The 15,560-nt window shown below is 42.5% G+C and overlaps 1 protein-coding gene and 1 pseudogene across 3 annotated transcripts in view; both read left to right on the top strand.

Moving 5' to 3' along the window:
• Positions 1–15,560, top strand: part of CMTR1 (cap methyltransferase 1) — a 50,148-nt gene that overhangs the window by 8,570 nt on the left and 26,018 nt on the right. For all 3 annotated transcript variants that reach the window (XR_005596110.1, XM_039530022.1, XM_039530021.1), the window contains exons 3-4: positions 3,174–3,325; positions 11,234–11,392. Coding sequence is in view for 2 of the 3 variants with exons in the window: in XM_039530022.1 (XP_039385956.1) it covers positions 3,174–3,325; positions 11,234–11,392 (311 nt within the window). In the remaining variant the exon portion in view is untranslated. The remainder of the gene's footprint in view (positions 1–3,173; positions 3,326–11,233; positions 11,393–15,560) is intronic.
• On the top strand, positions 11,885–14,808 carry LOC120400854 (annotated as a pseudogene).

The raw sequence follows: 15,560 nt of genomic DNA, 5'->3' as shown, positions 1-15,560 counted from the left end.
TAACCCCATGCTCTGGGTTCCCTAAACCCCTGACTGCCAAAACCTGGGACAGGACAATAAGGGATGAATCGCTCAGTAAGTGCTTTCATCTATCTGTCTGTCTTCCCTCTGAAGCATCTGGCGCTGTTCACTGTCAGAAGACAAGGTACTGAGCTGGATGGACCATTGGTCTGACCCAGTATGGCCGTTCTTATGCATTAGGATGGTAACTGGTATTTACTTACGCACACACAACCGCATATAACATTTATTTTTATGAAACACAAATGTTTTGGCTACATAAACTTCTCTTATCAAAACATGTTTCACATTTATAACTAATAAAGGCGAGTTTTGCTAGTGGAATGAAATCTCAGGACAAATTGCGTCTCGACCTAAGATCAGTCGGGACGCGGGACAAACGCTTAAATATCGGGACGGTCCCGATTTTATCGGGACCTCTGGTCACCCTAGCCTGGGGAAATTTTCCAAATATACGTAAGTGAAAGTGACTAGCGCTTAAGTGCCTACTCACCTAAGTCTCTTGAAAATGTGACAGTCTCCTAAGTTACTTGGACTGACCTATTGTGCCATATTTATGAAGCTTGAACTCAAAAGTTAGATGGTTTTTCCCCCGATTCTTTCTTTATTTAGAAAAGCAGCCTTTAACTCAAAGTTTTTGATAGAAGCTCATGGATGCAGCATATTTTTTTTATTCAAATATTTTAAGATATAAGTTTAGGCCTTAACATATTTTGTATTAAATTCAGATATAAAAAAATAATAAAAATCCAATTTAAATAAAGTGTTTCTCAAAAAATTGATTCTTATCCACCGTACTTGGACCCAATATAATGCTGGCTAAAGGGCTTTCATCTATATTACTTACAAAATAATTAAATGAAAATCTACAGGGGGTTACAACAAGCCTCTTGGATCTGGCTTGAGCCAGCTTATAACAAGGATGTCAGAGATTTTAGGCTTCTTACTGTTTCTATGCCACCTCCTCTTTTTCTGCCTTAATGTTGTAGTACAGAGACAGTAAGATTGCAAGATCTTCTGTTTCCCCTATGCTAACTTGGTGCAATGGAGGGATTTAAAGACATGGCATCAGTCTAACAGTACTTGATGCTAGAGATAAAATCTTTTGCTGCACTGGTTAAGATAAACCCAAAGTAACTGAAGGGCTGATGGGAAACCCTGGGGTTAGCTGAGAGAGTGAGCCAGTGGGGTGGCCAAAGAGAGAGGAGTGAAGAATGGACAATGGAGCTCCTCTCTTCTGATAGCTTAGAGCAAGGATTGAAAAAGTCATGTGAGCAGGATGATTGGGAATCTTTCCTGGGCAAGTGTCTTCAATCTCTTGATTTATCTTTCCTTTTAAGAGAGGTTGTGTTAGTCCTTATGGTTATTCAGGAAACCTTTGAAACGTGACCCACGTGTACTTGGTGCAGCCATGGCTGCTTCTGTGCCACTGGGGTGTTATGGGAGGGGAGTAGGGAGGTGGGAAGGACTTGACTACTGCTATTAGGAGCACAGGGAATGTGGTCATTGCTGCTGGTTTGGTGGAACCTAGCCACTGCTTCTAAGAGTAGATGACTGAGGGCAGGGCCTCTACCACTCCCTGGAGCAGGGGATACCGACGGGTGTCAGCATTTGGAGCAGGAGGCCCAAACAGAGGGTTGCATTTTGGGGTTCCCTCAGAGCCCTCTGCTTGGTGGGGTGATATCAGTTGGATGATGCCCCACAGAACCCTGTGGAAGGAAGGTAGTTGGGAGGCTGCTACCACTGGTGTTCAGGCCAGCCGGGCCCTTCTTGCTCCTCAGCCCACTGCTCCCTGGTTTTGGGTGAGATGGGATCTGGTTCAGGAGGAGGGAAAAATCCGTCCCTGACACCTTATCAAAGGATCTTATATGTGGGATGTCTGGGGAATGATACCCCCCCACCCCACACAAACTGACACTGGGAAGGTGCAGCCCAGCATTTAAGGTTTATTTTGTGGGGGTGAGGCAGTATTTTGTGGAGGTGGCAAGGGCAGCAATGAATGGATGTCTACATGAGGGGTTTGCATGTCTGTGGAGGTTTGCACTGGTGTAGCTCCATCAGTCTCATTACACCAGTGTAGAGTCCTTAATGCTGACTGGGCCAGAGAGACTTTGAGCAGGTATTTGAGAAGGAGCTGGAGCCCTTTACACAGACCTATTTCCAGCAAGTGGGTAGTGTTTGGTTTCCAGTGTAACAGAGGTTTCATGTAAAAAGCTTTATTTTATTCTTGTGGTGTGTGTGGATTTTTTTTTTTAAAATTGATAAATCCTGGCATCTGCCTTCCTGGAATCCAGTGTGCTGGGCTGGTGTTTCAGTCTAGGTCTCCAGCATGCCTCACTGAGCCACTTGGTGAATGTCGAGTAGCTACTCTTACGAGGGAAAAGGCAGATGCTGTGCATCTGCTCCAGGAGGGAGCATTGTGCACCAACTCTCCCCCATAATCTCATTCAGTAACAGTCCCACTGCCATGGTAACACTACCTCCAAGGGGTTAGGCAGCTGCCCACTGTTTGTTGTTGTGGAAGATTCTGCTATATGGTGTCTCCCCAGTATCGCTGAAATTTGGACCGCATTCTTACATCATTTCAGTGTACTGCTTAATTATAGAGGGCTAGGGAGAAGATGTGCTGTATACAAGGCTACAGTACATCTGAACTTACATATGCAAGGTAAAGAATTAGGTCCTACCTATATGCAGCAAGAATAAGTATAACTAAATATCATGGTTCAGGGCATAAGTGGATTATCATTGTGGTCAAGAATGACCCCCACCTTCCCTATTGGTATTATCTGGTACGGTAAATCCACATATCTAAAACATTTTATACTAATCAGTAGAGAGTGTGAATTGGTGTTTCGCACAAATGTAAATATCAGCTTGTTCTCAAGGAAGAAGTCAAGTGGCAGCCCTGAGGTGAGGGGGGTTGGCTTTCACTTTCTTTATGGTGAAATGAGGTAGCAAGACAGCTGGTATTTTGTCTTGAGAGTTGTATCTGAAGTCTGCATCTCCCCACAGCCAGTCTGAGCTATTGAAGCAGACTCTCCACTATCTCCTAGCCTGCCCGGATGTGAATTTGGAATCCCAGTATACAGCTTTCCCTCTGATTAGTGAAACAAACGCTTGTTAATTTCTCCCCTCTGTTTCATTTTCAGAATCTTCCAGTAGCGGCAGTGGGTCTGACAGTGAGAGCGATGAGAGGCGACCAGTCTTCGGCTCTGGCAGCAATGAGTTCAAAGCAGACTCTCTTGTGGAGGGCACCTCCTCCCGCTACTCCATGTATAACAGCGTTTCCCAAAAGCTCATGGTAGGTCAAAGTCACTTTTCAGCATGCTGCTAAAACCAGATGAGCAGCTGAGAGCAGAATTGAGTATGTTCTGTTGAGAGAGATGCCCCTGGCATTCACCATTGTACCTTTCAAGTCCAGGACTTATGCAGAGAGCTGTTCTGTCTGCACCAGTCACAGCCAGTGATGACTGGTAAGATCTGATGCTAATTACAAGGCTAGAACCATGGTGGATTTCATCTTTCTTAGTAGCAAGGGAGACCTCAGTCCAACTAACTACATGTTCCATTCAAATCCAAGTCAGCCTTGCTGTACACACATTCTGTACAGAAACTTATTCCTGGTAGCCCAAAGCAGCAGAATTTCAAAGAGGTTCATGGCTCAGCAGATCTTTGAAATAGATTTAAATGTAAATGCAGCTGTGAGCTCGAGGTGCTGGAATCCTGCATCATTTGTAAAACTCGATGAAGATCTGTTTTATATCATCGTTTCCAAATTGGGGATCTTTCCACTGAGGCAACTGGAGAAGCTTTTAATAAAGTGTCATGCAGGCTTTACTTTGCCATAACTTCAGAGCAGGCCTTCCAGATATTACTAAAAATAATCTTTCCTTCATGTAGCACCAGATCCCCTGAGGGCTTATGAGATGTCAGTCGGAGAGTGGGTAGCGACTTCTAGAGCTAACAAATATCAGAAAAAGGGACATGAAAGTAGTGATACCCGTTTGTGACACAGGAGTAGCACAGTTACTACTGGCACAGCCAACTGAGGAGCTGGTGCCTAGTGATCTCACCTGGTAGAGCACAATGGGTTCAGTGAGAGTTCTGACTACAGTGGTGTGCGTGCACAGAGTAAGTTTGGCCATCAAATAAGGGATTTTGCAATTAAGTCCACTTGGGGAACCACCAGTGGCAAATCCAACGTTTGGCTTTCTGAGTATACTTCACTAACTAGCTCTGTATGTGTTGGAGAAAAGACTGTTAACTCAATCTTCTAGGGTGTGGTATTTCTTAATGAAGTGCTCATGCCATACACTATTAACCACTTATCTTGAGGCTGCACTACACTTCTCGAGCCTTGTCCCCCAGATGCCTGCCTAACTTGTATTTCCAATAGTTGTCTATATGATGCGTGTTTCTTTCAACCTTTGCTGCTCTGTTGCATTGTGACAGGGTGGTCTGAGGGCCTGGAAGTTGGAACAAAGCCCAAAAGACCAAATGGGAAGACTTTTTTGCTTGGCTACTGACTGCCCAGGAAAGAAAGATGGTCAGAGGAAGAGCTAGCTGGAGCCACTTGGAGCAGCAACTGGAGGTAGGGCCTGACCCCAGGCATGGACCAGAGCCTGGATGGAAGGGTCCCAAGTGGAGGATGGATGGTCTTTGAAGTCCCCAGTTGCAGACATTAAATCATCGAAAGCACTGCAAGGGGACTCACCCGAAGAGATGGGGATGTTAAGATGGTTAGCCGTCTAGCAGATGGAGACTAAGCAGTGGCTAACAGCAGAGTTCAGAAAACACCAAGAAGAGCAACACAAATAGAAGGATCAGCAGTAGGCTGAGATGACCCGCCTGGCCCCAGAATGGGGGAATCCAGAAATCAGACCATTAATACCAGAAATAGAAGATGGTATGGAGGCATGTCTCTTTACATTCAAAAGGGTAACTCGGACCTGCAGATAGCCACAAGATCCTCTAGCTTACCCTATATCTCACTGGAAAGGCTCAACAAGCCTAGTGGACTGGAGAGCCAAGAAGCCTAGGACTCCAGAAGGGTTATGGAAACCCTGTTGAGATGGTGTAATAATCCAGAGATCTAGCAACAGAGGTCCTGGTCCTTCTGATATAGAAATTCTGAAGACCCTTGAGAAGCTAGTAACCATCTGAAGGAATTATTTCAAAAATGGATTAAATCCAGAAACATTGCACCAAAGCTCAAATGACTGAGATACTTGTCATGGAACAGTTTCTATCCAACCTGCTAGGTGATCTTCAGGTCTGGGTGCAGGAGCACAGACCAGGGACCCTGGGGAACTGTCTCCTAATGTCAGGATTTTGTCTCTGCAAGGCAGAAGCAGGAACAATGTTGAATCTGGTTAAGAACAAATCCCATCATTACTTGTGAGGTGAACATTGTGGGATGGGAGACCCAAATTGAAAATTGCTATCGCTATGACAAACTGTGGCACCTGAGGAGGATTTTTCCAGGGCTAAGACCTGCTCCTGGGGAAAATTTGTTAACTTTTTTCTGTGTTGGGTGGGGGAGACCTTCACTTTGAAACTAGTAGTGCTAAAAGGAAGGCTAGTAAAAATGTTGGTGAATTCAAGAAGTCACCAGACCCTGGTTCAAGAACATGTGTTGAAACATACACAGCCAATAAACTCAATAACAGTTAGGTGTGTCCATGGAGACACTAAAGCATGTTCCCTGGCAGCAGTTAAGCTCCATGTAGATGGATGAGATACAGTATTCCTATGAGACCGGGCATGGCTGAAAAACTCCCTTTCCCAGTAGTATGAGGGAAAAATTAATAGATTCTAGGACTGGAAGGGACCTCGAGAGTCCAGTCTCCTGCCCTCATGGCAGGACCAAATGTCTAGACCATCCTAGATAGACATTTATTTAACCTACTCTTAAATATCTCTAGAGATGGAGATTCCACAACCTCCCTGGGCAATTTATTCCAGTGTTTAACCACCCTGACAGTTAGGAACTTTTTCCTAATGTCTAACCTAAACCTCCATTGCTGCAGTTTAAGCCCATTGCTTCTTGTTCTATCCTTAGAGGCTAAGGTGAATAAGTTTTTCTCCCTCCTCCTTATTGACCCCCTTTTAGATACCTGAAAACTGCTATCATGTCCCCTCTCAGTCTTCTCTTTTCCAAACTAAACAAACCCAATTCTTTCAGCCTTCCTTCATAGGTCATGTTTTCAAGACCTTTAATCATTCTTGTTGCTTTCTCTGGACCCTCTCCAATTTCTCCACATCTTTCTTGAAATGCGGTGCCCAGAACTGGACACAATACTCCAGTTGAGGCCTAACCAGCGCAGAGTAGAGCGGAAGAATGACTTCTCATGTCTTGCTCACAACATACCTGTTAATGCATCCCAGAATCATGTTTGCTTTTTTTGCAACAGCATCACACTGTTGATTCATATTTAGCTTGTGGTCCACTGTAACCTTCCTAATTTCACAAACTTTATTAAAGTAGACTGATATTATGACTGTTAACACTTGAAGTCAGGCTCAGTTGGGAAAAGGTTTTAAGGAAGAAGAGGACGAGGATCTTTTTTCAGATTTTTTTTGAAGGAGAGAGGAAAGACTCACCCTACCACGGGAGAAAGGAAGAGGGCTAAGGGTTGCAAGTATCCATATTGACAATATGGACAAAATATGGATATTGTTAAATATCAGCAAGGGGGATAATGCCCTCAAACCTTTCTATAATGGGCTAGCTGAGAAGAATGTTGGTCAAACTAAAAGCCCTTAGCGTATAGTGCAGAATGGTGTATTGTATGGGTAGGTAAGCATCCGAAGACTGAAAAGTAGGTAAAACAGCTGGTAGTTGCCAAGGTTTTAGGCAGGGGCTTGTGAAGTTCCTTAAGCAGGCATAGGGGAAGGGACAAGATATTCACCTATATTTTACGAAGATTTTTCTGGCCCAATGTTCCTGAAGAAGTAGCTGAATGGTGTCAGTTCTGCCCTGAATGTCAGATGGTGGCACCAGAAACAATTAAAAGACATCTGTTGATTGAGTTCTTCTGTACACATACAGTTTGAAAGGATTGTAATGGATATTGTGGACCCATTAGAATGGAGTATCCAGGGGAACAGATACATTTTAGTTATGACTATATAAACTGATATCCCGAGGCATTCCATTTACACAGTGCTGCTGCCAAGAGAATTGCAGAGCACCTGGTGACCATGTTTATAGGGTGGTGTGACAGTTTCTTAGGGTGCCCAGGACTGAGAGTCTTGCTGGTGCTAAACTGGGTGTCCTGATCCGCCAGTCTTAGCCACCCAAATAGACTCCTCAGTCTTGCAAGCCCTCACTTCCCCTTGCAGGTTAGCAATAGGTGCATTTCAATCCCTGAGCCCCTCTGAAAGCATCCCCCTGTAGTATCCAGTCCTTAACCATTGGACGCTCACAGAAATTGCCAAGTAAGTTGTTCCTAAAAGTGATGGTGTACACACACCGCTTGACTAGTAAAACTCACAATCAGGTCCTTTATAACATCACAGCACTGAACTATATTTATTGTGAATCAATCGTAAGTTTGTGATCAAAGGTTAAGTTTCAAAAGATAGTGAGTGAAGATAAGTGGAAACAGGCTTACACACACAACATAAAATGCAGTCCTACATCTATACTTATTAATAGCTTTCCTATTTAATAAAATTTCCTTTTAAATAAAGTAGATTCCTATTTAATGAAGATTTTTCTCCCAAGGATTCAGTCTTTCACAGTGCTGCTGGTTTTCAGTCAAAACCAGGATCCAAGTTTTCATGAATACACTGTCCCGTTCAAATGATTTCCTGAATAAATGGACACCCCAAATGGCTTTCTTTTCCCCAGGTAGAGTCCCATAAGCATTTGAAATGCCCTCGTTGTTTGGTCTCTGGTGTGCTGACCCCATATCAACTTCGCATCCTCATGTTAACTTGACATGCAAATGTAGCTCCCACTGTGTTTGGTTTATAATGTTTAATTCACACCAGAGGACAGGGATAGGTGAATAGACATGCTTTGCCTGGTAGAAAATCAGTTGGTCAACTCTGCCTTGTTACATAGTTTAAAACATCTTTTCACTAGGTGCACATACCTCTTTAAATATCGTCTGGACATACGTATCACAGCGATATTAATGACCAGTGTGACACCAGCTTTTGTTTGACATTGGTCAAGGGTACAACTCTTTCCTGGTATTTATCCATAAGTAGTACTAGGTATAGTGAGCTCCAGGTCTGTTAGGAATTGCTGACACTAAAGCTAGGTCTACACTAGAGATCTTACAGAAGCACAGCCGTACTGCAGCAGCTGCGCCACTGTAAGGTCTCCCATGTAGCCACTCAATGCTAATGGAAGAGAGCTCTCCTGTTGGCATAATTACACCATCCCCAACAAATGGTGATAGTTGTGTTGGCAGGAGAGCGTCATCCGCTGACATAGGGCTGTCTACACTGGTGCTTCTGTTGGTGTAACTTATGTCACTCAAGGGTGTGTTTGGTTTTTTTAAATTTTTATTTATTTATTTATTTTTGCACCTCTGAGCAACATAAGTTTTACTGACAAAAGTGCTAGTGTAGACATAGCCTAAATAGTGAATCCTTTGTCAGCTGCCAATGAGTGGTTCTTAGGGTCACAGGTGGGTATCCCAAGAGAGATCCAGATGGATCAGGGAGCTAATTTCCAGGCATCCCTGATAAGAATTATACCAACTCTTAAGCATTAAACCCATCCAGGTGACCCCTTATTATTCCCAGATGGATAGCCTAGTGGAAAGGATTATTCAATCTCTTGAAAATATGTTGAAAAGATATACAGTCAGAATTTAGACAATGGGATACAGTGTTTCTTTATCTCTTATTTTCATATTGAGAAGTCTCACAAGCTCAGTTCGATTTGTTGTACGGCCACCAGCCCTCGTGGTCCATTAGACCTGATTGAAGAAAGTTGGGAGAGAGAAACGGGTGATTCCTCCAGTGTTACTTCTTATGTTATAAATATGCGGAACATATTTGCAGAACACTTCCACTAGCTAAAGAACATTTAGCGAATGCCCAAGCTAGACACGCTAGGCCTGGGAATAATAGCATAGGGTGGGGAGTAAAGTTCTGTTGTTACTGAAAGTAAGCTGCTAGCTAAATGGCAAGGCCTGTTTATAAAGACAAAACCAGTGGATTATGACATCAAACTCGCAGAAAAGAGAAAGAGACGTTTGTTAAATGTGTTATCCTTTGGGTTTAAAGGAAAACTAAGAATTTAACATCAGTTATCCTCCCTGAATTACATAATGTAATTATGACAGATTAAAAAAGACAGGAGACTTTCCCGTGAAGCAATGGATTAATTATTGAATATGCAAATTAGAACTGGTGTATCAATAAATTCCAGCACATAGTTTCTGCTGTGCCAGGAAAAAATGATTTGATTCAGTATGTAATCGGCAGGGAAGGGCATGCTCCTTTCCCCAGAAGATCATGTCAGATTCCAGAACATCTTGAAACTTAAAGTGGCAGAGGAAATAAAGCAAATGTTAGCTCTGTGAATAATTGAGCCATCAAGCAGCCCTGGGTGCTCTCCAGTAGTGATAGTTAAAAAACAAACCAACCAACCAACCTGGGGAAAGCCACTTCTCTATAGATTTCAGAAAACTGAATGCCATTTCATAATTTGATAATTCCCCTATGCCCTGGATAGAGGATTTGTTGGGTTTATTAGTCAGTGCTCAATACAGTATCTTGGATTATAGCCTCAGGTTATTGACAAGCTCCCCTGGAGGAGGAGTCCAAGTATAAAACTGCCTTTACCTTGTCTCAGGTACTGTATCAGTTTAAGATAATGTGCTTAGAGTAGACAGACAGCAGGGTGAGAGCCTTTCTCTGCATCCAGTTCTGCTTAGTCCTTTATCTCTAGGGCTCATAAGTGCTATGTTAATACAAATAGTAAATATCTGACCCTCATCACCATAGTATCTGAGCGCCACAATCATTAAAGGTTTTTATCCTCCCCACACCCCTCAGGTAGGGAAGTGCTGTTTCCATTTGACATGTGGGAAACTGAGGCCATGTGACTTACCAGAGGTGTCATAGGAAGTCTGTGGCTGAGCCAGGAATCAAATCCAACTCTCCTGCATCCCAGTCCAGTGCTGTAACCACTAACTGTCCTTTGTGCTACCCTGAGTCTCTCTCACACACCTAGCACAGATACGAGCATTTGGGAAGATGAATTTTTTACACGGTTGGGAATAAAGATTTGATGGTATCCGCCAAAGTGTTTGCCAAAGTGAGAGCAACAATTTTGTACTAGCAGGAAACCAAAAACCCTTCAGTACTAAATCTTTGTTCAACATTCAATGGCTGTAGAAGTCAGTATGTAACTGATTCAGTAGTTGTCAGATTTGACCAGTGTGTTTCTTAGGAATTCATTGCCAGATAGAATAGACTGTAGAACAGCTGCCCATGGAGATACATGCTGCCCATCTGATGTGTTTAACTTCCCCTCTCAAAAAGGCTGGTAGTTAACAATGGAAATGACTCTTGCTGGTTTTTAGATGGAGGGAGAAATAGACAATTTATAGATTAAAACTGACTCCTCCTAAGCCCATGTTTAAGTGTGTGTGTGTGTGTGCCCCCTCTACTGAATAGAACGAAATCTGACTGTGTAGGTTATTTTCATGGTCTAGTGGCTGAGACCTACAAAGAGAAAAGCCTTAAGAAGTGCAAGTTAATGACAATTCTTCTCTTAGGCTAAGTCATAAAAGCTGTGCTTAAGGGAGAGAGAGTCCTGCATTGCTCCAGGTTCTTACAGGTGGCAGTTGTGGGCTCTGTTTGAAGCCAGATTCATCTCATTGTGAAACTTTCTGCACCAGCATTTTGCAGAGCTTGTACCGTCCACGCTCTGTTGTGACAAATGACTGCTGGCCTCCCCACTGCTTTTTCATTGAAGCAGGTCATTCTTGCAAAGCTGAACCTTTTCTAATGTTGTCTTTACAAATTTAATTCTCTAGATCAAGTTCCCACTTCATCATGGGAACGAGCCAGAAGGAGAATACTGAAAGCCTGAATTGAGATTCATTAAGAACACTTCATATTTTTTAATCACAGCAGTGCAACTTGGTATCATTTATCCTGCTGGCCCACAGCTCACAGGAGTGCGTACATTTGTGTCCAGATGCTTCCAATGTGCTCCATTTGCTTTGTCTTCCAGGCCAAGATGGGCTTCCGGGAAGGAGAAGGTCTGGGGAAATACAACCAGGGAAGGAAGGATATCGTTGAGGCCTCCAATCAGAAGGGAAGAAGAGGCTTGGGACTGACCCTGAAAGGGTTTGATGGGGATCTGAACATTGACTGGCGGGACGAGCCAGAGGTAACTACTCCCCGTGTCACGTCCCTTTTCTGCTCTGCTTTGTTATAGGCCGGGTTCTTGCACCTTTTGGTCAGATAGTTCAGCAGTTCTCAACAAGGTGTCTGGGGCCCCTGGCGGGATGTAAGCAGATTTCAGGGGGTCCATCAAGCAGCGCTGGCATTGGCGTCACTGGGGCCCAGGGCTAAAAGTTGAAGCCCCGCCGTGTGGGGCAGAAGCCCAGACCCCAAGCCCTGCCACCTGGGGCTGAAGCCAAAGCAGGAGCAACAGCTTTGCAGGGTCACCTGTGGTATGGGGCCCCAGGCAATTTTCCTGCTCACTACCCCCTAACGCTGGCCCTGGCTTTTGCAGAAAACCTTTTTATTCCTGGGGGAATTCTGCACCATTGTGAGGGTGCAGAATCCATACTTCCCACAGATTTCTTTGCTCCCCTGCAGAAAAATGGGGGAGCAAAGAAATCTGTGGGGAACACGCATCTCTTACCCGGAGGAGCTTGCAGATATAAATCACCACAGGGGGCCAGGGTGTGCGTGCATGGAGAGACGTCTAGAGGGCAGGGCTGGGTGTGTGCCTGCATGCAAATGAGTGAGAGAGACTCAGTGCCTCTTGCTCACTATTGTGGGGCCCCCCACTTGGAGGGGTAGGGCTTTGAGAGCCAAGCTCTGTCCCCTGAGGCAGAGCAGAAATGTGACAGCTAAGTAAGCAGGCTTCTAATGTTACCATTGTCAGTTAATTGTTCCCGTTCTTACTCACTTCCCCCAGGAACTTAAAACAGGTGTAAAAGTTCCTTTACATTGCCAGAGTGGTGTAAAGGGAATCCTCAGCTAAGAAGATCTGTGTGTTTTCTTGCTTTTTTCCTTGTGCCAGAGTGGCACAATGGGGTTAGATTACAGCTCAGTATCTATTTTACTTACCCAGTTCAAAAAAGAAAAAAAAAGAGTTTGAGGGTAAATAAAACATTTTTCAAGCAGTCAATAAAATGTCAAGACAGTCAGAACCAAGCACTTCCCAAAGCAGCCAGCCAGATCCAGATGAAGTTACCAAAGGGCAAAGGCATATTCGTTCTTTTGTACAATGTGAACGGCCTTTACATCATGCATCAAAAATGGCTGCATCTGCTTCTCATGCTCAAGAATTCCCTACAGAACTGCATGCGGATGAGGACAAATTATTTTGCACATCCTGCAATGTTGTTCTCAATCATGACTGACAGTCTGCAATTGTGGATCATTTTGCATTAAAAAAAAACACAAATTGAAGGAAGACGCGACTCAAGAGGAAGGCAGAAACCAACATCAGAAGGCCATTACAAGGACACTGAAAAACAAAACTCAGGCAAAGAAAGAACATGTGGAGGTGAGTGGAAATATAAGAACATTTTCTTATGCTGAAATATAAGCTAAGTAGCATAGAAGAGCCATAGTGATGGGGTCTCTTCACTTGCTCTAAGATCTTGACTAGACAGCTCTGTTTTTAAACTTTTTATTTTAAGTGATGACTGTGGTCAGTTTTCTATTGATGATGATAATATACTCTACACTATGTAACTTTTGCACTAACTTTCACATGATGTTTTACAGTTGATTGTAATTTAATAATGCATTTTTGTTATTGAGTGAGTGCCTTCTTGGATAGAGGCATAAGCCAAATAACTAAATATTATTCTGTGTGTATAATCATGTGATGATTTACTATACTTATAAGTCTAAATTAAAATCTAGAAATTTAGAACTAAATATAATACAAATAAATGTATTAAGCTAAGATTAACGATGTTACATGGAGAGTAAACGTTTGTCCTCACTCAAGACTTACCTAACTTCTTCTACTTTCAGATTTGTTCAGCCTGGGTGAAGACACTAGCAGGTGCCAACATTCCCTTGTCAAAGACTGACCACCCACTTGTGAGAGAATTTCTTGACAGCAGGGTCTGGGAATGGTGGTGCAATTGCTGGTAGGACACAACTAACTGAGACATACTTACCTGAAGTGTACCTCAAAGAAGAGGAAAACTGAAGCTTCATGACAAGAAAATTGCTGTTATTTTTGAATGTTGTGATGATGAGGCAAGATCAGTTCTGAATGTACTGCTTGCACAACTAGAACCTGATTGCAGTGGGCATGTTTACTCTTTTTTGGTGGATACACTGTTTTTAGATGCTGTTAATCACTCAACTGTTTCCCAGGCTGTAGTCAAAGCAGTAAATGAATACCAGATTGATCATGAAAATGTTGTAGTAATTGATACTAACAATGCTAGTTACATGAAAAAGGCATTTGATTCTGTGTTTACTACACTGTTTCCAAATTCTGCGCATATCACCTGTTTGGCACATATTGTTAACTTAATTGGTGAATCATTTAGAAAGACTTTTCAGCTGGTTGATACGTTTGTAAGGTGCTTCAAAAACATGTTCTATAACTCCGGTAGTATGAAAGGGAGGTACCTCTGATTCATGAACCAGAAACTACAAGAACTTTTAGTTCTACAAGGAGTTCTTTAATGAAGAGTGTAACAGCAGTTCCCCAGTTTCTGTGAAAACTAGTCAAAAAATGCTGAATGACCCAACTAAGTATGCATTGTTGAAAGTACAGATCACTTTTTTAACACAGAAATGTGAGCAAATTCTCAGTTTAAATCTGGCATTTGAGAGCAGGAAGCCTTGTAGTGTTAAAGCATTTGACCCTCTGGAAGAACTACAGATATATTTCAGCTCACATCTATAGCTCCCTTCAGAAAGCACCTCAGAGCTCTTCAAATTTAGAGAGGCAGAAAACTTATCTCCTGTTGAAAGACTTGCCTGTCTGGATTTCTTTAAAGAGATATTCCATGAAGCTTCTGAAAAGCCTGACAAATATTTGCAATTTGGACAACCAGGCTTGTAGGTTATTAGATCCTGAAGGCTTGTAGGTTATAAGATCCTCCTCACGTTTATATCCTGCCTGAACCCCGAGAGTATTTTCAAGCAATACCTTGTTTTTCTGAGGTACCTTAACAGGGAAAAGATTGTGCCTGAAGCTATTCAAAGTCAACCTATTTTTGTAGACCTCCCAGTGCTTTGGCTTTCAGTAAAAGAGAGAGTTCCAAATATCACCGAACTGGCCCTGAATTGCATAAATCCTGTCTCAAATTCTGCAGATGCAAAGAGAAGTTTTTTCACTGTACAATTTGATCCTTTCTGCCAGAAGGAAATCACTAAGTGAGAGAAACTTGAAGGCGCTTTGTTTTCTGCACTATAATTTAAATGAAAATATTAGACTGCACAGTACTTAAATATAGGACAATGATTAGAAAAACTGTGTGACTTTCGTGTGTGAAAGTGAGCAATTTAAAATAACATTCTACTTTACTTTTATTTTGGTGTTTGGTGTTTTGAAATGTAATTTAAATGAAAATCCAGAGTTATAACTGGATTGGAGGGTACTGGTTACCAAATATTAGTAACTTAACTTTCATGTCTTTAGGAAAGGCTGAACAGTTACTGTGATTTTTTTTTTCTGTATGGTAGTTTAAATAAATTACCAAAATAAGTGAAACTGGTGTGAATATATTGCATTATTTTGACAAAATATGCAGAATTTTGCAGAATTTTTAATTGTTTGGGGCAGAATTCCCCCAGGAGTAACAGTTGTTGTGGCATAGGTGGGCCGTGGAGTTTTTCTAGCATGTTGGGTGGGGCTCAGAAAGAAAAAGGTTGAGAGCCCCTGAGATAGATCGCTCTTCTGACTTGCCATGGCAGTTACTCTGAATAGTTTTTCACTGTGTTTGGGGTTATCAGCTTGGATAAAAATTGGTATAAGGTGGGGGAGGAAGGGGCAAAAAAAAAATTGCGATAAAATTTAATTCCCATGTAGCTAATAATTAGTATATTTTCCAGGGGTGTTTATTAGTACATTCCATATGAAATGCAGAGGAACTATGTTCCTGCATCCTCTGAGGTCTTTCAGCATGGAGGAAATTTGGGAAGGACAGACAGGTCGTTACATGAAAATAAATCCTTGATCAGCATCCCAGCAGTGACAGATAAGGTGCTGATAATAAGATGAAATTTAAAATATCTGGTAAATATTTGGTAAAAAACCAACGTTGAGGGCGAGTATAGATTGTGAAGAGACAGGCACACTCTGTCTTATGTATGTACAGCACCCAGCACAATGAAGCCTCAATCGT

Source organism: Mauremys reevesii, linkage group 3 (assembly GCF_016161935.1).
Source record: "Mauremys reevesii isolate NIE-2019 linkage group 3, ASM1616193v1, whole genome shotgun sequence".
Taxonomy (NCBI): Eukaryota; Metazoa; Chordata; order Testudines; family Geoemydidae; genus Mauremys; species Mauremys reevesii.
The sequence above is the reverse complement of the archived record's forward strand: the minus strand, read 5'-3'. Positions and strand labels throughout refer to the sequence as shown.